At 39.4% G+C, this 24,444-nt stretch overlaps 2 protein-coding genes across 2 annotated transcripts; both read left to right on the top strand.

Moving 5' to 3' along the window:
- Positions 1 to 4,380: 4,380 nt before the first annotated feature.
- On the top strand, positions 4,381 to 8,669 carry LOC145909520 (uncharacterized). The gene is made up of 10 exons (XM_082996909.1): positions 4,381 to 4,508; positions 4,819 to 5,000; positions 5,546 to 5,872; positions 6,219 to 6,452; positions 6,536 to 6,664; positions 6,832 to 6,954; positions 7,105 to 7,227; positions 7,492 to 7,614; positions 7,998 to 8,117; positions 8,325 to 8,669. Exons 1-10 carry the CDS (start codon positions 4,447 to 4,449, stop codon positions 8,345 to 8,347), a joined length of 1,446 nt encoding a protein of 481 aa, XP_082853035.1. The 5' UTR covers positions 4,381 to 4,446; the 3' UTR covers positions 8,348 to 8,669.
- Positions 8,670 to 15,099: 6,430 nt separating this feature from the next.
- LOC145907968 (SCO-spondin-like) lies at positions 15,100 to 23,158 on the top strand. The gene is made up of 14 exons (XM_082995116.1): positions 15,100 to 15,217; positions 16,262 to 16,512; positions 16,782 to 18,768; positions 18,928 to 19,013; positions 19,079 to 19,223; positions 19,379 to 19,509; positions 19,695 to 19,928; positions 20,150 to 20,278; positions 20,473 to 20,595; positions 20,873 to 20,995; positions 21,229 to 21,351; positions 21,577 to 21,705; positions 22,044 to 22,186; positions 22,633 to 23,158. Exons 1-14 carry the CDS (start codon positions 15,150 to 15,152, stop codon positions 22,720 to 22,722), a joined length of 3,762 nt encoding a protein of 1,253 aa, XP_082851242.1. The 5' UTR covers positions 15,100 to 15,149; the 3' UTR covers positions 22,723 to 23,158.
- The last annotated feature ends 1,286 nt before the right edge of the window (positions 23,159 to 24,444 follow it).

Here is a 24,444-nt window from a genome sequence, read left to right as displayed (position 1 = left end):
CTAACGCCACGCATATTGTATTCACAGATTACGACTTAGGGAGACGCAGACAAACAATTATTTGTTTATCGCGCAATTAGTATTTATAGAAAGATTGTCGTTTTGTCCACTCCGGGCAAAATATTGGTAATGATGGGACCTAATAGGTCGATACAGTGGCCATCTGTCTGCAGCTCACATAATCCATATTATTTGCTCCATATTTCGTATTTTTGGTAACGTGGAAGTAGGTTTAGCGCCTACACAAAATCGGTTGTTGTATAATACAGATGCAACAAATTACAAAGTCCTAAGAATGTTTGTGGCCTGAATGGACCAACAGGCGTATTTTTTAATTTTTGTTTTCTCAACCAGTGAAATGAATGTTGTTGAAGACATCATAGAATATAACCTATGGAAATCATGCACAAAGCTTGAAGTTTAATTTCCTGAAAATTTATGTACGTGACCAAAAATGATTAAATAGTCACTTTATGGTCTCGTGCGCGTCACGTTCAAGTCTCCATTTTAACTTTGCTTGATTGTGTGATTTGTTCTCGTGTAAGTTTCTTTGGCAATATTCAGACTCACCGATCAATAGACCACGTACTTAGCCAGATCAAATAGTGTTCGAAAACATTATGGTAAGTCAAAGATATGAGCAACAGTAATGCTAACTTTCAAAGCAGGTTTGCATTCGCTTAACGTTTATTATTCAAAGTGGATTTTCATTGTGAGCCCTAGATGGTTTAAATCGTTTGTTTAACCAATGCTGCGACAAATTAAAATTTGTTGTTCTGTTTTGGCCTACGTTTTAAACGTCAAAGTTAAACAGTCGTTTAGAAAGCTATATTATCACGCGGTTAAACGTGTGGAACGAAAACTAAATACAATAAACTTAGGTTCATTAGGTTAACAGGCTTCGCAGCCAGGTATTGCAAAATAGCTGGATCAGCCACTTTTTGTAGCGAGATCTGTAAAGTCAAGCTTCCGGTAAGGTTTGAACTCACGACCCCGGGCTTGCCAGGCCAACTGAGCTATCCCTGTAGTCTGCAATGCCTGGGCTGCGAAGCCTGTAAACCTGTAGATCGTGATACAATAGCTAAGATCGCCAAGTTAGGACCTGCGCATTGGGGCAATCCTACCAATCATGTCATTGCATGAAATATTACTACAATAAACCTAGAACGCAGTTTAGGCACAACAGAAAATTATTAAACGATGCGCATATGCTTACAGATATTAGTTGGTGACAATTTTTTTTTTATATTTGTTTGGGCATTTGACGATGACCCAGGTTAACTTTCCAAAAATCACACAGGATTTAGCACACAAAGCAGTGAAGTTAAAATCGTGACATACAAGATGCCACAACAATTAATCTGTCTTTGGTTACGTTGCAAAGCCATAGTAGCTTACGAAGTGGATATACGCAAGTTTCCAGGTAGTTGTATGTCAAACTTTACGTCCTGTCAAGGACTTTTTCTTTCTTTTGAAGCATATATTTAAGGAAATACAAAGCTAAGAAAATCTTGGCTAAGTGTTTTTATTTCTGAAGCAAATGAGAAATATAACCCAAGCAGGGTCGCCAACCCCAATTTGGTAAACAAGTTACTCAGCACTAACGGATTACAGCGAAGAACTGGAACCGCGCGGTCAAGGTGGCTGCATTTCCATTTATCCAAGCTCCTGTAGCTCTGTTGGTAGATCGTTGGGCCTGGTTAGCCCAGAGTCGTTAGTTCAAACCTCACCGGAAGCTTGATTTTTCAGATCTCGCTACAAAACAGTGGCTGATCCAGCTATGCTGCAATACCTGGGCTGCCAAGCCTGCAAACCTAATGAACCTACGTTTATTGTATTCAGTTTTCGTTCGCGTGATAACATAGCTTTCCAGGACTGTTTAAAGCGTAAGTCTACACAAAACAAAACAGATTTGTCGTAACTTCGTTTGAAGCAACGAGTTAAAACAATCGAAGGCACACCATGAAAATCCACTTTAAATAATGGACGTTAAGCAAATGTAAACCTGCTTTGAACCTTAGCATTGCTGTTGCTCATATCTATCTGCTCCAACTTGCCAAAATGTTTTCGAACAGTATTTGTTCTGGCTGAGTACCTGGCCTATTGAGCGTGGAGCCAGAATATTTTCCAAATGAACTTACAAGTGAAGCAAGCGAAGTTAAAATTGAGACTTGACGCGCACGAGGCCAGAAATATTTTAACGATTTAATCATTTTGGGTCACGTACATAAATTTTCAGGAAGTTGAACTTCAAGCTTTGTGCATGATTTCCAAAAGTGAAATTCCATGATGCTAACGTTCATTACACTGTTCACTTGTTGTTTACTGTTAGTTAATCCCACACTGCTTCCCATTCCTACACAACTATAGCGCATTGTATGACGTCACGCAATAATTATCTAGCTTTTGCACGATCACAGCGGTTTAAATTTAACTTTGATCTGCTGTATCTCAGAATCCAGTGGTCGTATCAAGTTACATTTTTCGCGAAAATTATTTTACCACATTATAGCTTTCAGTCAATGTCGATAAGGAACTGGTTGATATGAAAACATAAAAAGTCAAAAGAGTGACGAAATAGGCGAAAAAAATTCAAAGATTTATTGACAAACAAACACATGTAAAGCAATATTTCAATGTCAGAAGTATCCCAATCAGACGTTAAAGATCTTTGTCAATAATTTCGTCAGCAACGAAACCGGAGTTTTCGAATTTCAAGTTTATCGCGTCGTCTTCATGGTGAGACGGATTTATCAAACTTTCGGTCTTTGAATTTGCCCTATGATACCTTATACAATATATTGGTTAAAAGCACTACTACATGACCCTGGCCTATAAAATTACAAGCTGTTAAAGTCGGCAAAAAAGGTACTGGAATAGATAGTAACATAATAGATGGCTTTAGTAGCCTAAATGTTTGTAGGATTTTTTTGAATTTATGATTTGAGTAAAGTATAAATATTCAAAAAACTACAACCATAATAACTACGTAATTAAGGTCCTTGTAATCTTTGTAATTTAAGTATTTAAATCAATTGACAACTAAACAAATCCGTACAATCATTCTTTAACAGAAAACCAAGTACTATTTATGCCCTTAAACTGCCCCACTTACCTTCACATCACGCTTCCCGGAAGCACGTAAAGCGCCAACATTTCAATCCTAGTTCCGCCAGGCGCTAACGGTTCTTTCTTTTTTTTCTTCATCCTCGACGCAAAGATTGGAGGAAGTTCTAAAACGAAAGTTTGTCACATGCGAGTTGGAAGTGAATCCAATGCGGATGTTTCGTTACAACAACAACAACATGTGATTCACGTCAGTTTGGAAGCAACATGGGTGTGGGCTAATATTTAAATAAGTCTGACAACTTTGAACAAGGACCGTATTAGTAATAAAAATGCAGGGCATACAATATATTCTTGGGACATGCTTCTTTATCCATTTCAGCCCATCTGTCTACTTTTAAAGAACATACAGTCAACAACACGTTTCAATTTTTGGAAGATGTGGTTTTGTGTTGCCAGTAGTTACATGCGTTATGTCATGTTTGCAAACCAGACACAAACAAATTAGTTTTAAACACATGTTTTTGTGCGTAAGTTTGTTGATAAAACCAATTTTGTCTTGTGGTTACTGTGACCATTGGTGGATAAATTAAAAAAGAAAAAAAAATTAAACCACAAAACCCTACATATTTAAAAGATACACCTGTGGTTATTGTTTTTTTGATAAAAAACTAATTTTCAAACAATCTTTTTTGTCTCTCCTTAAATCAATTGACAAAGTCGACATTTACGAAGGTTGTGGTCTAATTATCGTAAGATTATTATTTTGTGAGCATCAAATTGATTGTAACAGAATTTCAGCCCTCTCATTTCACAGTTCATATACTGCGTTGACACAGTATTAGTCGTAATTCATTGTGAAGATGTTAAATTTGGTTATAAATTCGCTGGAGATGTATCAATTTTTCAGAGAATTGTTTTTAGCTACTAAAAAGTTGGTTGTTCAAAAAAGACGAAACATCGTACGCTGCTCGGATCCAAACCACTTCTACCATCACATATCGTGGCAAATTAAATATCAACCAAATCCTAAACATAATATGTAGCAAAAGCGGTAAAAATCCCTAAAAACGTCGCGGCATTAAACAAAATAATACCGAAAATTTTGTGTAGAACTTGGTTAGTGACTTACCCGGAATTCCAACGTTGGCAGAGAAACGCGTTGTTGTTTCCAGTGATGTGTCATATGTTTGGCTTCATTTGAGTTTCGAAGTCCAATTCCGTCTTTTCTTTAAAAAAAAGAAGATTCGAAGGAATTGTGAGTCATTGTTAAAACTCTTTTGAAAATTATCGCGGGCAAGTTGGTGGTTAGTACATGTGTTTGAGTGTTCGAACGTTTATTTTAGCAAGAGTTTTAAGAAATTTAAAGCAGCAAAAGTTATGTTGAGAACTCTTTGCGTTTGCCTATGTTTGCTTGCAGTTATTCATGGGGCATCGTCATGGTACGTACTTGTTCAAATCCAAAATTGTATTAGTGTTATTTGTACATTGTTTTTATACGTATAGATGCAAACAAAAATCACCTTTGGGTTTAATAAGTCTCCTAAAGCCGCTTATATTTAAACTCTCCTAAAGCCGCTTATAATTAGCGTAAATAAACCGGATGACGAAAATTTGATTGTTACTGGCATATACATCGAACTTAGTTACCTGATTTTGTGGTTGTGCGGAGTGAGTTAATATTGATGTTTCTTTACATCTAATTTTGCCGTCAAATACAAATACGAATTTCAGCAAAATGTTCATTTGCAGGTTGTTTTGGAATAGACGAAGAAGACGGGAATGTAGTACCACTTCTTGCACATGGATCTGGGCAAGCTGCTCAAGACCTTGTGGAGGTGGAACGCAATCTCCAAAAATAACTCGGAATAAGGGACGGTGTGGTTCCTGCAATTTGCCGAGCCCGAGATCGTGCAACAACCAGTGTTGTCGAGGTAATGAAATAAAGAGCCGATTTCTTCTCGTTTGTTGTTTAGTAGTTGAGTTTGTTTTTAATTAATGAAACTGATCATTGCGTTTACAAATCATGTTGTTGTGTGGGTAGTTTCGCAAAGAAGCTACAGCAATACAGACATTATGCTGCATTCCGTTGAACGCACTGTCACGACGTATCAATTCACATCAGTGCAGATGGTGACTGACAACAGTCTTGTCGCTAACTGACCAGACTATTTCACTTTGTGGTGACTTTGCAGTGGACACGGTTTCGTTAGGTACCAAACTAGGTACGAACGACCGGAGACAAACCACAGCAGAACACATAACGGCCAAACAACTGCTTGGGAACCAATAGTGTTGTCGGCTTGGTATCACGAAAATCATTGGCTCATTGCTTGTACATGATATACTGTAGCTGTCAGTGTAATCATTATAATCTACACTGCGAGTGGAACTGTTTGAGAACGTATGTACCTTGTGCGGCACCGTAATGTACTATTTATTCAAACTCCAGATATCACATTTCTCATGATTGTTTCAGTGAACTGCTATTGGGCAGCATGGAGTAGTTGGGGAGCATGTTCTGCGATATGTGGAATTGGAATCAGGACACGAACCCGGGGATACGGCCGGAGTGCTAGTTGCGGGGGCAGTCAGTGTCCTGGGAGCTCAACTATGTCGGAGGCTTGCAACACAAACTGCTGTTCGGTGAACTGCGCCTGGGGTCCTTGGGGGCGTTACGGATCATGTTCCGCCAATTGTGGCGAAGGAACCCAGTCTAGATCTCGCTCTACAACAAGATCCCATTCTTGCGGAGGTTCTTGCTCTGGATCTTCAACTTCGTCTCGCTCGTGCAGCAATCCTTCCCGTGAGTTAAAACCGTTTTAGCATCGAACAAAAAATTTCAAGTAATCAAATTAAACACAAGTTACACGTAACATTGTACGATATCCCCGGTGGCTAATATGATTAAAGATTAAAAAACTGGATCTATTTAAAAGCCAAAGTCCCCTGACAGGCTGTCGATCGCACACCATATCGTTATAGTTATATATTAAATTCCACAAAGTGTTGACAGCTAAATTAAAGAAACTGATGATGCCTTTTTAGGCGAAATATATCTTTCTCAAGAAAAATCCTTCTGAGCTGTCCACATATCGCTTTGTGGAATTTAATATATAACTCCCCAGTGACTAAATTTTTTTTGGTTTTAGTGAACTGCACTGTATCGGATTGGGAAAACTGGAGCGTTTGTCCACAAACATGCGGTGTGACGAACATCAAAGTCAGGAACAGATCAGTGATCACTAATAACACGTGTGGAGGGGAGGAGTGTCCGACCCTACAGGAAGTTGAGAGTTGTGAAGTGGTTTGTTACAATGGAGCCACTGCAACTGCTACGGGTTGTTTGTGCCAACCAGGATGGAGCGGTCTGTGTTGTGATCAAGGTACATATTTTCTGTAGTGAAACCGTATCTTCTTAGACATTTCTTGGTGGTCACAAAAAAAACTTCACTGTTTGCTTTTCCAGACGTTGACGAGTGCACCCAACAAGGAAGTAGTTTATGCCCCTTGAATTCAGTCTGCGTCAACACAGAAGGAAGTTACCGATGCGATTGCGACCCAGGCTACCAGAAAAACAACGATTTTGGATGTGAAAGTACGTCATCAGGAAATTGCTAGAACACAGCAGTTAACAAGGACATGTCCAAACCAAATTAGAAAAAAAATTGCGTTTTCCGAAATCCAAAAATCCACTATAAAAACTTTGCATTACATAGTTTGATATATTCGCCCATAAGACCCATTCAATGATGTCTGTTTCAGATATTAATGAATGCGATGATCAGAGTTACACATGCCACCAAAACGCACAGTGTATCGACACTGATGGAAGCTTCTACTGTGCTTGTGATCAAGGGTACTCAGGAAACGGTACTCATTGCATAGGTAAAGGACTGCATCTCATGTCCCATCTCTTTGTATAGACATACATACAAAATTAAATTCTACAAATATTAGGCATTAGGTTACATAATAAAAATTTTCAATTGCGCTACGTTGATACGTACAAATTGCGCCCGAAACTTACTTTTGCAGAAATAAACGAGTGTGAAGCGGGCACAGCTACTTGCCCAGACAACACTGAATGTGTCAACTCTGAAGGAAGTTTTTCTTGTCCTTGTCTTCCTGGCTTCGTATCCCAAGACGGACAATGCTCTGGTTCGAATTAATGAGAAACTTTATTTCATCTTCGTCTTACGCGCAAATTAATATTAAATATAGCAGCCAATTGCAATATAGCTGTGTTGGTAATAGATAATTATGCTATGAAAAAAAGAAACGTGTCTCAACGTTATTCACTCGTGTGTAAACCACTTCCTCGTGTAAATAACCCTTCACACTTATTCTTTATCTCAAACATGTAAATGATGATAAACATGTGGAATATGCGCATTGCCTTTTATTTTTAACGTTAATCTACAGATATCAACGAATGTACCGAAGAAACCGCAAATTGCCACATCAGAGCGATTTGTGAAAATAAAGTCGGGTCGTACGATTGTCGATGTGTTGAAGGTTTCAAAGGGGACGGCAGGACCTGTGTTGGTGAGAAATAAACAAATATGTTTATCTTATTTTTCCTATCATACATGGCGATGACTTTCTATGACTCAAACTTGTTATGTGGGCATAAAGAATCGATAAGTTTCCAAATTAAAAGTAAACTTTTGTTTGAAAGCTTAAAATTTATGATAGGATTTGTGCTGAATTTGGCGAAGATGCGTGTCCAGATAACGCCGTGTGCGCTAATTTGCCTCAAGGATTCCGGTGTGAATGTACATCCGGGTTTGCATTCACACAGAAATCCTTTAGGCAAATCAGCGCACACGGCGTTATCTGTTGCTTGTGATGTTAAGTTAGTAAGCCTACCATATATGAGATTCAATGCTGCACGATTCCTAATGATTCTTGGGGAAATTTATGTGAAGATATCAACGAATGCGATGACGATCCGTGTACAGTGGACCACATGGAATGCACAAACACGGTTGGAAGTTACGTGTGTGCTTGTCCTGATCACATGGAATTGGAAAATGGAGAATGCAGCGGTAAGAAACTGTTCGAAAGTTCGATTTTCTGTGAATGCTTGTTGGTGTTGTGATTGCCAAAACTACATCAACAGACCTATTACAGTGTTGAAACATGTGCTTGGTAAACTTCTCTGCAACGTAAACAACATGACTTAACATTGTTTCGATTTGACTGAAAACAAGCTCAGTGTTTCCTTGTGGGTAAACTCACGATTTTCTTTCCAGAACTTCCGCCTGACTTACTTTAGAGAACGTGTAATGTAAAGTCTGGCCTTTAAATGACAACCCGGAAAGACCCTATTTTTTTTCCATTATTGCATCTCATATGATTTATCATCCATTAATGTATTTTAATGGAGCTTTAAAGTAGCGTGCCCGTACTAATCTATCGATTTTAGTTGATGAAAACCTATTAACTCAACAGAAAAACTCGAAATTTGCGCAGGCTGTTGTCTAATTCTCAGAAGATTAATATTTTATGAGCATCAAACTGAATGTAACAAAATTTTAGCTCTCTCATTTCACAGTTCATATATTGCCGTGACACAATTTTAATCGTGATTCATTGTCATTAAGTTAAAATCGGGAAATCAAATTCAAAATGTAACAATATTGACGGAAAATCGTTTTAAGGTACTTTTCGATTTAATACTTAAAACGTCTGACACCAGTTTTTGTATGGATTTTAGAACATTATTTTGAACAACATTATCAACAAAGGATTATGTGCTCATAATTTTAAAGAAATTAAATGTCATGAATTTGGCGTTTTCATACAGTTTGCAGTGCAACTCTTTTTATTGTTAAATTTTCGGTAATCATGGATAACAAAGCACGTTTTGATCGTAAAATACATTCTTCAAATTCTAACTGTGTACTTTGGAACTATGAGCTTTTCTTCCGAAAAAACAATGGCAACTGTTTAGTGCGAAATTGCAAATATGCAAGTTTTCTTAACGTTCCAAGTGCACAGTGGTTTTCGAGACTTCACAGATTAGGAAAGCAAATGACTATTTTGCTTTGTTAATATTTTTGGCCATTGTATTATGAGGGTGATGAGGTGCGCATGCGGTTGGGCTGCTCTGCTGAGGTATTTTCCAACTGCACAGGTTCTTCTATGTACAATATCTGTTGCATTAATATTTGGACGATGTCCAAGCTGAGGTTTATTGTATTGAAATTGTGAAATATCGTGTTTCTTGTAGTGTAGCACTGTAAATTCATTCACTATTCTGTTTATTTTTTTTGTTTACATAAAGCGGCAATTCAAAGTCATCCATTTAGTTCCCAAGTCGTAAAAGAAACCTTTGAGCACAAAAAGAATATGTTTGGATGGATCTTTGTGCCATTCACAACTGGATCAACACCACGTCTACCTCACATATCGGAGCAAAATAAATGTTTTTCAACAAACCGCTAAACATATTATGTAACAAAAGCTGTATAATCATCTCTAAAATAGAATTGCCAAAAAAAAAACACCATTTTTGTGTAACCTTTAAAAATACGGCCATAGTTTAAGAATTTTTATGTCGTCACGTGGTCGGGGATACTTCGGACATCATGGCAAAAAATCGCGAGAAGGCAACAATTTTTGAATTTTATGAAAAATTATCGGTCATAGTAGAGAATACACAGATGCTGGATGAAATGATTGAATTTTGGCAGTAAGAAAAAGTCCCAAAGAGAAAAAATCGTTTGTGGACTCTAAAATCTAAGATATCCGTGCTGCCGTTCAACGTACACGATTTACCCCAAAGCATGAACGTGTGGAAGGGTCGAAACGATAAGTGGCCACGCCCCGATTCCTGAAAGCTTGAATGATATTTTATGCGCTAATGCCCCAATGCTGATATTGCGCCAAGTTTGATTTCAGTTATTTGTTAAATAAACAAAAAAAAACTCTGTTAAAACTTGCTGTCCGAGATATCCCCAGTGACGTCCGATGTCACCCCGGTGCCGGGGTGACTTCGGACATTTGAGACCTGTGGGCTGAATAAACTGAATAAAATGGGCTGAATAAACATTTTTAGTGAGCTAAAACGAACGAAAAACCTTTTGTTTTTTGAGCAATGCTTTACTACTTACAACAAAATAAAATTTAAGAATGTGGTTCATAATTTAAAAAAAATATGAGCAATTTTCCCAAAACCGTCCGAGCTATCCCCGGTCTCCCCTACTTGTTTTAATCCAAAACTTTAAGTATGCATTTTCCGATGTTTTCGGACAACAACCAATCAAATTTTTAAAATTCATTGTAAAACATGTTTAATGGTGACAATAAACATGTAACAACAATAAAAACTCGGCACAGTTAAACACGATAAATGGAACAGATTGGATAAGGACGTGGGGCCGGAAAAAACCGCAATTGGTTATTTGAAACCGACCCTTGGGTGTGGCGATATTGCAAGGAAAATTTGGCTGTTTTTCAGAGTGTAGAAAAGAAAATCAACAATCACTTTGCATTTAACGAAATAAATAGAAATACAACAATAGCGAGAATTTGTTTGTTTGTTTTATGTAGCGCACGATTGTATTTTGGTAAATTGTTGCGAATTTAAGTTTGGCGAGTGCACGCACACACGACGAGAGCAATTAGGCCGGAGGCCAAGTGTTGTTGTGATGTTGTACTAAATTTCAATGTCAAAAGTGTCACGGTCAGACGTTAAAGATCTTTGTCTTTAATTTCGTCCGGTATACACAATACTGGAATACACAATAACATAACAGAGGGCTGTATGAACCAATATAACTTATATATGAAAGATTTCATAACATAGAAATCGTAAGGTTCACAGGCTTCGCAGCCAAGGCAATGCAGCCAAGCTGGATCAGCCATTTTCCCGATATAAATATAAAGGGCCTGCGCAGTGGGGCGATCCTGCCTTGCTATGCGAATGCATGGCATTACTTCTGCATAGAAATCGTAATTTATGAAAATGTAAAATGTGTAACAATGCAAATAAGGCGTTTATTTCTTGTGATTTAACCACTATTTAATTTGCGTAAATCAATTGAATCTTAAACAAATCCGTACAATCATTCTCCATAGAAATTCAAGTACCTGCACTGCAGCAAATACGAGCAGTAGGACAACCACGCTTCCTAAAAGCACGTAAAGCACCAACTTTATAACTGTGGTTCCGCCAGACGATGACGGTTCTTCATTTTCTCCCTCATTCTCAACGCAAAGTTTGGCGGAAGTTTTGAAACTAAAGTTTGTCACATGCGAGTTGGAAGTGAATCCAATACAAATGTTGCAACAACAACATATAATTAACCTCTGTTTGGAAGCAACATGCGTGTAAGATAATATTTAACTAAGTTTGATGATTTTGAACAAGGTTGCAATAGGTTGTTTTTAAGTTACAAAATTGAACATTTGTAAAGCATACCAAACAACGGAAAATACTTGCGTGTGACACAAACTGGTGGTTATTAGTTACAAATCATTGCAAATATTCATTTTTTAGAAGTATCTTAGCATTTAGCAACATTTGATTCAATGTTTTAGGTGATATATGGTTGACATAAACAACCTGTAGAAGCCGCAGTGGCTCCATTGTAACAAATCACTTTACAACTCTGTATTCCTGCAGGATAGGACAATCCTCCCCTCCACACGTGTTATTAGTGATCACTGATCTGTTCCTGACTTTGTTGTTCATCACACCACATGTTTGTGGACAAACGCTCCAGTTGTCCCAAACCGAAACAACGCAATCAACTGTGAAATAATTTTTTTTTTTCTACAGATGAGAGTTACAGCGATCTGCCTAGTCTAACACAAAAGGTTTCTGACAGCAAATCGCACTAAAAAAAGTCAAATGTAATACCGCACAACAACAAACAGTTCGTATTACGTCATTGGTCTTATCTTTAAAAGAAGAATAAACATGACTAATTGCTGAGCATTTAGCACGTGATTTTGAGCTGCCATTAAAACATTCCGATACAGCATTGTACCTCGGCAACCCTGAAAGTTGCATACTTTTTCCTCCCAGTTATCACCAATGCAATCCGCTTCGTTACAAGCCTTGTTCAATTGAATATCTCTTTCTTGTTACTTAGAGCCGGTGCAGCAAGTTTTGCAGCATCTGGACAAATTATCAACCAGATTTTGGCATCATTACCGTTAAATTAATTTATATATACTACGTAACAATGCAGTGTCAAAATTTAACAGTAATTCTGATCAAGAAAATCGCCTCCGACGGAAAAAGAATCACTTTGGTATCATTTCAATAGGTACAACAGCCCAATCAATACTTACTTTCCCCTAGCTGATCACTGGCTCCACACACAATCTGCAGGTCAACAAACATCATTGCACGTTCTCTTCTCCGTGAAGCTGCTAATGCAAGGGGAACCACCGCATGTTTGCGTCACGCTGACACATCTAAATCTTGACTGCGTTCCTTAAAAAAATATTTTGTTACATACCAAAGCAATCTAACAGCCGTTTTCGCACGTTTTGGAGCAGATTGTCCAAACACTCCAATTGTTCCAGACACAGAACAACAATTTTGATTGCAGATTCTGCAAATAATTGTTCATTGTTATAGAAAGAAGCAATGAGTAATAAACTTTACTAGAATTTGGAACGGGGAATTTAACGACTGGAAGAGAAACATGTTTAGTGGTATCTGGTGTCAACACAAAAATAAGCGAAATTGTGTTATGTTGTTTGAAAAATACCACCTTCCCACTTAAATATGACAAGAAGCGAACACCTTGCTTTTCTATTCAACAAATAAACACTTACTCTGACTCATCTGAATTGCGTTCACATGCGAACCCCGCATACTGAGTTTCCATATCAACCTTTCTTGATCTGAGCCTGGATCCACCACCGCACGTAACATTGCAGTTGCTCCACTGTCCCCACTGACAGTTAACCGGACAACATTGGGTGTTGCATCTCTGCGACTGCTCGGTTGGACCTGTGCAATTTAAACCCCCAAACCTTACGTATCGAGCGATTCTCAGGATTTGGTTAAAGGATGTCTTTCCCGCACATTTTGTGCCACCATGTTGTTCCTTTACTTGCACCGATGAGGATAATAGTCGAAATGCCATATCTTTAAACAAAGACTTTGAATAACAAGTACATTACGAAACAATTCAATGTACTACATAATTTTCCAAGCAGTGTTACTTACGTCCACTCAGAATGTGGATTATATTTACTATGTTGTCAACATCTATATTATGAACAAGCAATGGGCCAAAGTGGAATATTCTGTATCTGGCTATAGTTAGCCCAAAAGACTATTGTGTCACCCGCTGCACTAATGTGAATTGATAGTTCGAAGCAGTGCCCACAACGGTCTGCAGATAATATGTGTATCGCTATGACTTATTAACGAAAGTACAAATACTCCAACATGGTTTTGGTAATCACAATAATTAGTTTCATAAAATTCAAACAAACTTAAAACCATATTTTCTACTCAACAGCAAACAAGGATAGACCGGCTGTTTAGTCGTTACCTTGAAGTCATTGGGTGTTGCACGATCTCGTTTCCGGCAAATTGCAGGACCCTCACCCCGACTCACTCGGGGAAATTGCCTCTCACCTCCACAAGGTCGTGAGAAGCTTGCCCAATTCCACAGACAGGGCGTGGTGCTACATGCACGCATTCGATTCTTCCAAATCAACCTGCAATAATACATGGAGATTTTACCGGAATTTGCATTTCTGTTTGTCGGCAAAACTCGATTTACAGAAACATCACCAACCTCACTCCGTACAACAACAAAAAATGTTAACAACTACAAAATCCTGTAATTCAGTTCGAAGCACATGTCAGTAACAATCTTGCACCCGTCACCTAGTTAATTTACTTCAATTATAAACGGCTATACAGAAGTACACACAACACACAAAAATGATTAGTTGCTGCCCATGAACGTATACATCCAAAAAAACACAACAAGTACGTACAATGCCGATGGGCCGTGAATAATTGCCTCCAAACATATGCAAACACAAATAGTTTTCAGCATAACTAATGCTGCTATATATTTCTGCTACGTTTTTGCTAAAATAAGTCACGTTTTTACCTATTCTTAAAAGAAAAATGCGTGACTTGAGCAAGGAAGCGAATTTCAAATGAAGCCAAACTTATGACACATCTCTGGAAACAACGTGGCATCTAATTTCTCTGCCATCGTTTTTCGGGTAAGACACTGAACAAGTTCTACACAAAATTTCCAGGTATTATTTTTTTATGCAACTCCTGTTTACGGATTTTTATCGCTTTTGTTACGTTTTAGAAAGTATTTGTTTTGCTCAAATATATGAGGTAGAAGCGGTTTTGATCCAGTGGTTGATGCCAACAATGAACAATCCAAACTAATTCTTTGTGTGTTTAAGGGTTTCTTTTACGACTTAAGAATTAAATGGATGAATTTGGATTGTCGCATTATGAAAATAAATAATTTGTCACCAAATAATCAACAGAATAATGAATAATTTTACACTGCTACACTGCGAAAGACGATATTTCACGATATCAATATAATATATATACTGGGCACGCATCCCGATCAGGTTTTCTTCTTGGTATATGGGTCGGGCGCTTGACTAATGCTGCCAATGGGTCGGGCCTTGCGATAAATAACACAGTTATCCGTTTTCAGTTCAACCGTTTGGTTGTTTTTTGATTTCCTGCCGGGTGCTAAATTAACCGTTGTGTGTGAACCATAGAACAAACGTTGTCTTGTTTGCGCTTTTATCGTTTTTATCCTTTTATATGTGTAAGTGTCCTTTTTTTAAATACAAATGCAGCCACTTTGGCCGCGCGGATTTAGGTCTTTGCTGTAAGCCGTCAGTAACTTTGACGTTTACCAAGTTGGGGTTGGCGTCCAATGTTTTCGATTGGCACGAGATTGCAAAAAAACTTATGCCAATACATCACGCGCATGGCATGACCAAAGCGTACTTAAAATAAACCCTCGTAACGTGATGAGTTTACAATTGGGTGAGAGTGCAGCAAAGGACCAACCTTACAAAGCCTCTACTGTAATTTCTGGAAGGTCGTTATGTTGGCTTTGAGAGTTCTTTGCTTTTTTATTTGCTTTTGGGCATTTATTAACAATGGAACCTCATGGTAAGATTGTTTTTTATTTGTTAAAATGGTTATTTAATGAATATTCTGCATATCTGCACTAAAAAAAAAGTTTAATTCGTATCAAAATCAAAATTCGCACTATCGTTAAATACGGCACTTGTTTAAATCAAAATTACCGCTACAATGATCCAAAAATAACTGTAAGCCCTGTTTACATGGACGTCTAATGCGGGTTCGCGGCACGCTTCTCACCCGCTTCCCGTCATTATCGGAAAAGGTGTTACGCAGCACAGCCCAAGCTAGTTGAGCGAACTAGCTCCTTTTTTGCCTGTCAGCTTATCGAAAAATATGGCGGAAAAGTCAAGTTTGGTTAGATTTCTGTCACGAATTTGAGCTAAATGCAAGTAAAAATGGGCTGCGACTTGGACACTTGGAATGAATCACCTGAAGACAATTGACTGCAAAAGAATGCTGAGACTATGATGGAAAGACTATTTTTGTGAAGTGTGTGTTGTGGCTATGTTCTTGTTTTTCACAATTTCTTACCTCTAAGGAGTAGAAAAAAGTATTAAACAAAATCTCTTGGTGATAAATTGCAGTAAAGCACCACAACCAGCTTTTAGTTACATATAGCATAGACATATAGGAACGCGCAAGTAATGTACTTTTGATCATTGAACAAGTTGGTTCTGATTCATGCATAAATTAGGTTTTTTTTCTCACGAACAAACATACTTTGTTTATTCTGAAATTAACAACTGACCTGACTTGAAACAGAAGCCAATGTTAAACTACAGATCTGGAAAGGTGCAGTCATTCCAAACAAAATTACCTTTGCCTACGAAAAGGTCGCCAAAATCTTCGCCTTAGAGAATGCTATGTACCAGGATGTAACAAAAGCAAAAAACTTTTCCCAACCGGCATGATTATGAACTACAACAGTAATTTTACTATAAACCCCATTTTGCGCATATTTCAAAAACATCAGAGCAAAATTGAGGACCGAAGCTCACTCGTTATGATATGTTTGTTTTTCATGGTTCAACGGCGCAAGCTCGCTCGCAAACCATTTTATGTAAACAGGGCTATAGGTGATTTGACAAGAAAAAGTGTGAAGGACGTACTTGATCACCCACACGAAGAAGAAATGGAAACCTACCCATTGCCCTCAATCATACCAAGATGCGACTCCACGCCATGTCAATGGAGTTGGGGAAGCTGCTCACGGATATGCGGTGGTGGAATCCAATCTCCCCGAGTAACTAGAAGACAAGGATGGTGTGGCGCATGCAATTTATCCAGCGCGAGGTCGTGCAACACCCAATGTTGCCCAGGTTTGTGTGTATCTTTTTTTTGTGTATGTTTTGACTTTTATAAGTAAAAGAAACAAATTAAGTGCAAGAGAAATTCTATGAATACTACGCCATCTATATACAGTGTTGCGCAAACTTTATACACATTTAAATATATACTTAGGTTTGTGCAGTAATTAATCATTCTTTCGAGTAATTCCTTTCTGTGGATAATTTTCTTATGCTTTTGTACTGACTTTAAATACACTTTTCGCAAGAATCTTATCACACAAATATACTTCTGCACACAGTCACCTGCGTATGGGGATCGTGGGGAAATTGGGAGAGATGCTCAACAACATGCGGAAGCGGAACCAGGACACGAAGTCGCGGACACAGCAGGGGCGCTATTTGCGGAGGCAGAGGTTGCTCTGGGTCTTCAACTTCGTCGCAAAAGTGCAATACAGGATGCTGCCCAGTAAATTGCGCCTGGGGTGTTTGGGGAAACTACGGATCGTGCTCCGATAATTGCGGTGGTGGAACACAATCAAGGTCCCGTTCTAAAACCAGATCTCATTCTTGCGGAGGTTCTTGTTCGGGCTCTTCAGCCTCGTCTCGCCCGTGCAATACTCACCATTGCCCCATAAATTGTCGTTGGGGTTCATGGGGTAAGTTTGGAAGCTGTTCCGCAGGTTGTGGTGGAGGAAAACAGACGAGGTCAAGGAGCGTTGCAATTAACGCTCAGTACGGTGGTGCTGCTTGTTCCGGATCGTTTTCTTCCTCAAGAGATTGCAACACACAACCCTGTCCGATTAATTGTCGTTGGAGCGCCTGGAGCAGTTATGATTCGTGTTCCCTTCCATGTGGCGGTGGAACACAACGACGATCAAGGAGTGTCACTGTTGAAGCTCAGCACGGAGGTGCGACTTGTCCCGGATCAGCCTCTTCCTCAAGAAATTGCAACACACAACCCTGTCCGATTGATTGTCTTTGGGGCGACTGGGGCGGATTTGATTCGTGTTCCCTTCCATGTGGCGTAGGAACGCAGCGAAGGTCAAGGAGTGTCACTGTTAGAGCTAGGCACGGAGGGGCAGAATGTCCAGGGTCTTCAACGTCCTCACGACGTTGTAACTCTCAGCCATGTCCAATAAATTGTCTCTGGAATTCGTGGGGAGAATATGGTGGTTGCTCTCTCACATGTGGAAGTGGAACACAGGCAAGGACAAGGAGCGTTGCTGTACAATCCCAACACAGTGGCACTCCCTGCAGTGGTTCGACAACGTCATCGCGTACTTGCAACAGCAATCCGTGTCCTATAGACTGCGAGCTTGGAAACTGGAGCAAGTTTGGAGTCTGCTCTGCTAATTGTGGCATAGGTAGCCAGACACGCACACGCAAGGTTACCGTAATCGCGCAACACGGGGGAATAGCCTGCACTGGATCAAAGACCGATACAAGAAGTTGCAACACACATCCGTGCCCCATACATTGTACGTGGGGACCGTGGAGTGAATTTGGAGCCTGTTCGGTGAGTTGTGGTGGAGGAAATGAGAGCAAAACAAGGTCGGTATTGGTCAATGCTCTGCATGGTGGCATTCCTTGCCCTGGCTCTTCGTCGTTTATCCAATCCTGTAATACTCAGCCTTGCCCTGTTGATTGTGTATGGGAAGAATGGACCGATTACAGCCAATGTTCTGTGAGTTGTGGTGGGGGAACTCAAACCAAATCTCGGAATATCTTTCGAAATTTAATGCACGGGGGATCAAATTGCACTGGACCTAGTGATCAGACACAAACTTGCAACACCCAATGTTGTCCGGTTGACTGCCAGTGGGGACAGTGGAGCAAATTTAATGATTGTCCAGTTAACTGCGGAAGCGGTACACAGTTTCGCAATCGTCAGGTTGTGGTTGCAGCGGATTGTGGTGGTCAAGCATGTATGGGCGAAGATACCTCGTCACAATTCTGTAACACTCACTGTTGTCCTGTCGATTGTCAATGGGGAAAGTGGAGTGATTTCGGCGAGTGTTCTGTCCAATGCGGTGGAGGCGAAAAACACCGCCATCGCCAAGTTTCCATGGAAGTCGCGTGTGGCGGAAAAACCTGCAATGGTTTAGGTGTTGATTCAACACCGTGTAACACACACTCATGTCCTGTGGATTGTGTTTGGGGTAACTGGGGTGTGTGGGGTAACTGCAATGTCACCTGTGGCGGCGGAACGAAGAAAAGATCCAGGAAATTCGATGTGACCGCCCAACATGGCGGAGTCGAATGCATGGGCCTAATGGCGGAAACAGAGTAAGCGGTTATTTGCCACTTTTTAACGCGAAGGTTTCGTTTGTTTTCTAATGTTGAACTTAAATAAACTTGAGAATGTTCATTGCATCTAGACAGGTAAATCTTATTTTGTCATAATATTTAGATTCTAAACTTGTTATGTTTTTGACTTTCCTGCAGACCATGCAACGATAACTGTTGCCCTGTCGACTGTGTCTGGGAGAACTGGAGTGATTGGTCAAGCTGCTCAAAAATTTGCGAAAGGGGTTAGTGGCATAACAATATTACCCATGTCAAAACAAACACACCACAAATATAAATGTGTTTCCAGGTACGCAGTCCAGGTTCAGAAGCAACAGCATATTTGAATTTTGCGGTGGTTCCCCTTGCAATGGCAGCTTCACGGAAGAGAGAACGTGCAATGATGTTTGCTGTCCTGCAGATTGTGTGTGGGGCCAGTGGTCGGCTTGGGGAGAGTAAGTTGATTTTTTCCGGGTTTGCTCAATTCCAATACAAGTAGATATACTAACAAAAATTTGAGATCCACATGCTACTTAAAGTCGATATGCTTGATCAAAATACCGCCCAAAATTTGTTGGTCATTGGCATTAACGTTATATTGTACTTGCAGCTGCAGCAAATCTTGTGAAACTGGTTTAAAGGTAAGGACAAGAGATATTTCTTCAAACAAAACCTGCAACGGAGCGGATTGCATTGGCGAACACGGGGAGAAACAACAGTGCAACACTCAATGTTGTCCTGGTTAGTTTAAATATTATCTGATTATCGTAAAACTGATTCAAATGTAATTTTTAATGGCACTTAGCTTTCATTGCAAATGTCAAATGAACACAAAAATATGTTACACCATTTTTTTTTCTATATCAAATATAAGCAGGGAAACGCACACCGTACAAAAATGACTAAAACGTAATTTCGTTTCACAGTTGACTGTGCCGTTTCGGTTTGGGAAATCTGGAGCGCTTGTCCACAAACATGTGGTGTGACGAACAACAAAGTCAGGAACAGATCAGTGATCACTAATAACACGTGTGGAGGGAAGGAGTGCCCGACCCTGCAGGAAGTTGAGAGTTGTGAAGTAATTTGTTACAATGCAGCCACTGCGACTGCTACGGGTTGTTTGTGCCAACCAGGATGGAGCGGTCTGTGTTGTGATCAAGGTACTTTTCAAATTATTTTATTTGTTATTTGCACTAGACAAGAGGTAATGTATACTTTTGTGATGTAATAAAAGCTTTTGAAGCTTTTGGGGGTGTTTTAATCTCTTTTTAACCAAAAACAACAAATTTCTTTAAATCAAAAAAAAAAAATCAGCAAAGGCGTAACAAGTATAATCTGCAGCAATGAAGCAGGGTGAATACGTGACTGTCTGCATTTCCAGACGTTGACGAATGCACGCAACAAGGAAGTAGTTCATGTCCCTTGAATTCAGTCTGCGTCAACACTGAAGGAAGTTACCGATGCGATTGCGACCCAGGCTACCAGAAAAACGGCCTCTTGGGTTGTGAAAGTAGGTTTCTGGCTCGTGTAAAAAATTCGAAACTTGTGCACCCGAACCACTTTTTTTGAGAAATACATGTTTACTTCCAAATTGTTTTTTTTAGTGGTTAAGCATACAGTTTGTTCTTAGCGTCCATGCAATAAAAGTTTGGTATAACATACATTTGTTTCGAACAACAACAAATTCTAAACCCTTTGTTACAGATATTAATGAATGCACGAACCAGATTTCAAATTGCCACCAAAACGGTCGATGCGTTGACATTGAGGGAAGTTTTCTTTGCGTGTGCAAGACTGGATATTCAGGAAATGGAACAGTCTGCTTAGGTATGCAATTGCCTATTTTGTCTTTAGTCTAATTTATATTGGCTACAGAAATATTGTCGGAATATGGTTGATCAATTATTGCTTTCCGTTGTTGTTAAATATCTCGTACTTTGTTCATGTTCCACATAGAACAATGAGGCTGTAGAAAAAAATAAGTTCATGTCAACATTCAACATCAAGAATTCTTGACATTTTAATTAGTAGCAGAGTGTGTTTTTCTTGTTTCACATCATATGACATGACACAAATTTTAAATCACACGTTTTTCACTATGCAGAAATAAACGAGTGTGAAGCGGGCATTGCTACCTGCCCAGACAACACTGCATGCGTCAACACTCAAGGAAGTTATTCCTGCCCATGTTTGCCTGGCTTCGTATTAAAAGACGGGCAATGTTCTGGTTTGTTCAGTTGGAATTTTGTTTGTTATTGATTCTTGAACTACATTCTGTTCAAAACTATGTTCAATAAACACCGTCAGATTTCGAAAACATAAAGTTTTAGCATCAGAATACAATTACACATATTTAAAAAACATTTGTTAATCTGGTTGCTCTTTCAAATGACCTTGCGCACGAAACGTGTTCTTCATAAATAATTTGACTGATCATTGCTAAAACTTTTGAACCAACAGATGTCAACGAGTGCCAACAAGGGAATGCTGAATGCGATACCAATGCTATTTGCGAAAACAGCGTCGGTTCGTACAAATGCTTTTGCAATGAAGGGTTGTCAGGAGACGGAAAGACTTGTGTTGGTAAGAACTTAACGTAACAACTGAACATTAATAATTCTGGAATTGTATGTCGGGGCTTGGTTGGTGAGAATTCAGCTCACTACACCTATGACGGAAACGTTAGACAAGATCCGCATCAATAAAATATTATTCTGCGTCGCTACAATAACTTAAAGGGCTTAGAACGGTGCTGGTTAAGTTTGACTGAGATCTGCAAGGTTGAAAACAACACATGTTTCCTTCAAGACATCGACGAATGTAACGACCCACAGATGAAACCTTGCACCGGTGATTACATGGAATGCCATAACACAGTCGGTAGTTTTCAATGTACTTGTCCTTCCTACATGGGCCTTCAAGATGGAAACTGCGTTGGTAAAACTGTCAGCGAATTTTCACTTAATCTTTGTAAATTATACTTGGAGTGATTGCGGGCGTTAACAGATCTAAAACAAATTAACATCTGTTATGCAAACAGCGTTAATTGAATATTGGATATTGCAAACAAAAAACACTGTCCACAACGTTGGTATTTAACAACACAAAGATAGTCGAAATGCAAGCATTTACTTTTCTAAATGCAAATTTTCACGCCTCAAATGTTAATTATTTTCCGAGCTAAAATGACACATCCATTGTTATTCAGTTTCGGTTGCAGCGAAACAACCTAATTAGATTTCTTTCCAACAGACATGTGACAACTTTCATTTCAGAACTTCCTTCAAGCTTTGGTTTGAGAATACGGGAGGAAAAGAAGGAATCTTCAATGCTTGGAAGAATCAAAGTTCAGAAGTTGGCGCTTTACGTGCTTTCAGGAAGCGCAGCGGTTCTGTTGCTCGTCCTAATTGCACTGCGGGTAAAGTATAGTTTTTAAAGTCTTTCTTAGTATCACTTATAGTAAGAATGTTATTTTTTGAACACAGACAATAATTGCACGTGTTTATGTGTTTGAAGTTGCGGTTTTAATGGAAGTATTTATGTTGAAGAGCAAATTATTTGTATTTTTAATCGATTGAGCATGTCCATAAGGGCTGAGCAATTGCAAACAGCATGTTAAAAGAACTTCTATTTAAAAAGGATTCGAATTTCGAACTTCAAGCTGAATGCCAGAAACTGAGCTTAACCCTCAATGTATTTGATGCCACCAATAGATATATCATCATACTACTGCCGAACAAACCAATTAACTGTGTAAGCTGCATACAGAAACAGTGGCCATCTGTTTCTGTATGCAGCTTACACAATGCATATTATTGGCTCCACTTTGCTTATCAGACCAATTAACATTGACTCTTTTTCCAGGTGTACAAAAGACGGACTAATGCTATATCAAACGATGGATTGACACAAAGGGACGAACAAGACCTCCGACAACGCCGGGTTTGTTGCTGACGAAATTGATGACAACGAACTTTAACGTCCGACTGTGATATTTTCAATTTTTCAAATATGCTTAACATGTGTTGTTTGTAACATACGTCCCATGCATGCAGTGTTATTCGTTTGGAATTGTGGTCATGTGTGGTCAACCGCCTTTGATGTGCGAGAAAATGTTTTGAGGGAGCAATTGCATCACAATGCCGCATGTGGGACAACGCCACAGCTGGAAGATGCTTTGATAAGAACTTTTTCCCGTGTTCCATCATTCGGGGAGTTTTTGTTTGACAGGACACTTTATATTAAACAATGTCCCAGAGACTTATCCACATGGTATTTACGACCACACTGCCTTTCTCTCACAATATCGCATATCACGTGACTTCCAGTTTATATGGTAACGCTTTCACCTTTCTGACCATTCTATTCCATTCGATTTTACTCTATTTTTAACCAGTCTAATTCTGAATTCCATTCGATTCTATCAATAAACTATAATTGGAATTATTCTATCTGCCCGAATCTCAGCCGAGAGCACAGGTGAACAGACAATTCAGTGGCAACTAGCAAACCGCTCAACCGAACTTCATTGAGACTCATTGCGCTAGCATCATCGAGACAAATTGTCAGGGAAGCCGCGTACCCTGCACGCACCAGTGTACCTTGGCCACAATATACCCGTGAAACCACTGAGCTCCTGTAGCTCAGTTGGTAGAGCGTTGGGCCTGGTTAGCCCAGGGTCCGACCTCAGCGGGAGCATGATTTTTCAGATATCACTCCGACTTGTAAAAAGTGGCTGATCCAGCTTGGCTGCAATGCCTTTGAACCTAATTAGCGTTAATAAACGGATGTATGTTTGTTTCTGATATTTGCATCACACTGAATCACATGAATTTGTAGTTGTTTACATTTTTGTTGTTGTGCGGAGTGAGGTTTATGATGTGTCTGTAAATCGAGTTTTGCTGTCAAAGAGGACTACAAACTTCAGCAAAAATTCCATGTACAATTTACTCCATGTACTATTGCAGGTTTTTTTAATGTAATAGCAGGTCCTGCCAATGGAGCTGGGCAAGCTGCTCACGACCTTGTGGAGGTGGAACGCAATCTCCAAGAATAACTCGGAATAAGGGAGAGTGCGGTTACTGCAGATTGCCAAGCTCGAGATCGTGCAACACCCAGTGTTGTCGAGGTAATGAAATAAAGAGCAGGTTTCTCCTCGTTTGTTGTTGAGTAGAAAATGAGATTAAGTTTGTTTTAAATTTATGAAACACATCGATGCGACTACAAAACCATGTTGTTGCGTTATTACTTTCGGCAATAAGTTATAGCGATACAGATATTAGCAGAACATTGTGCGCACTGCTACGACCTATCAATACACATCAGTGCAACTGGTGACTGACAACAGTCTTGTTGGCTAAATAGCCAGAGAGAGACTATTCCCACTTTGCACTGGGTGTCGTTCCGTTAGGTACCAAACTAAATATTTTGTTTAAAGGAACGCAGTCAAGGTTTAGAAATGCGAGCGTGACGCAAATATGCGGTGGTTCCCCTTGCAATGGCAGCTTCACGGAAGAAAGAACGTGCAATGATGTTTGCTGTCCTGCAGATTGTGTGTGGGGCCAATGGTTAGCTTGGGGAGAGTAAGTAATGAGTTTGGTTGTTGTACCATCTAATTGATACCATAATGATTCGTTTTCCCCCGAAGCCGAAGTTTGACACAGCATTGTTACATAG

Source organism: Ascidia mentula, chromosome 7 (genome assembly GCF_947561715.1).
Source record: "Ascidia mentula chromosome 7, kaAscMent1.1, whole genome shotgun sequence".
Taxonomy (NCBI): Eukaryota; Metazoa; Chordata; class Ascidiacea; order Phlebobranchia; family Ascidiidae; genus Ascidia; species Ascidia mentula.
The sequence above is the reverse complement of the archived record's forward strand: the minus strand, read 5'-3'. Positions and strand labels throughout refer to the sequence as shown.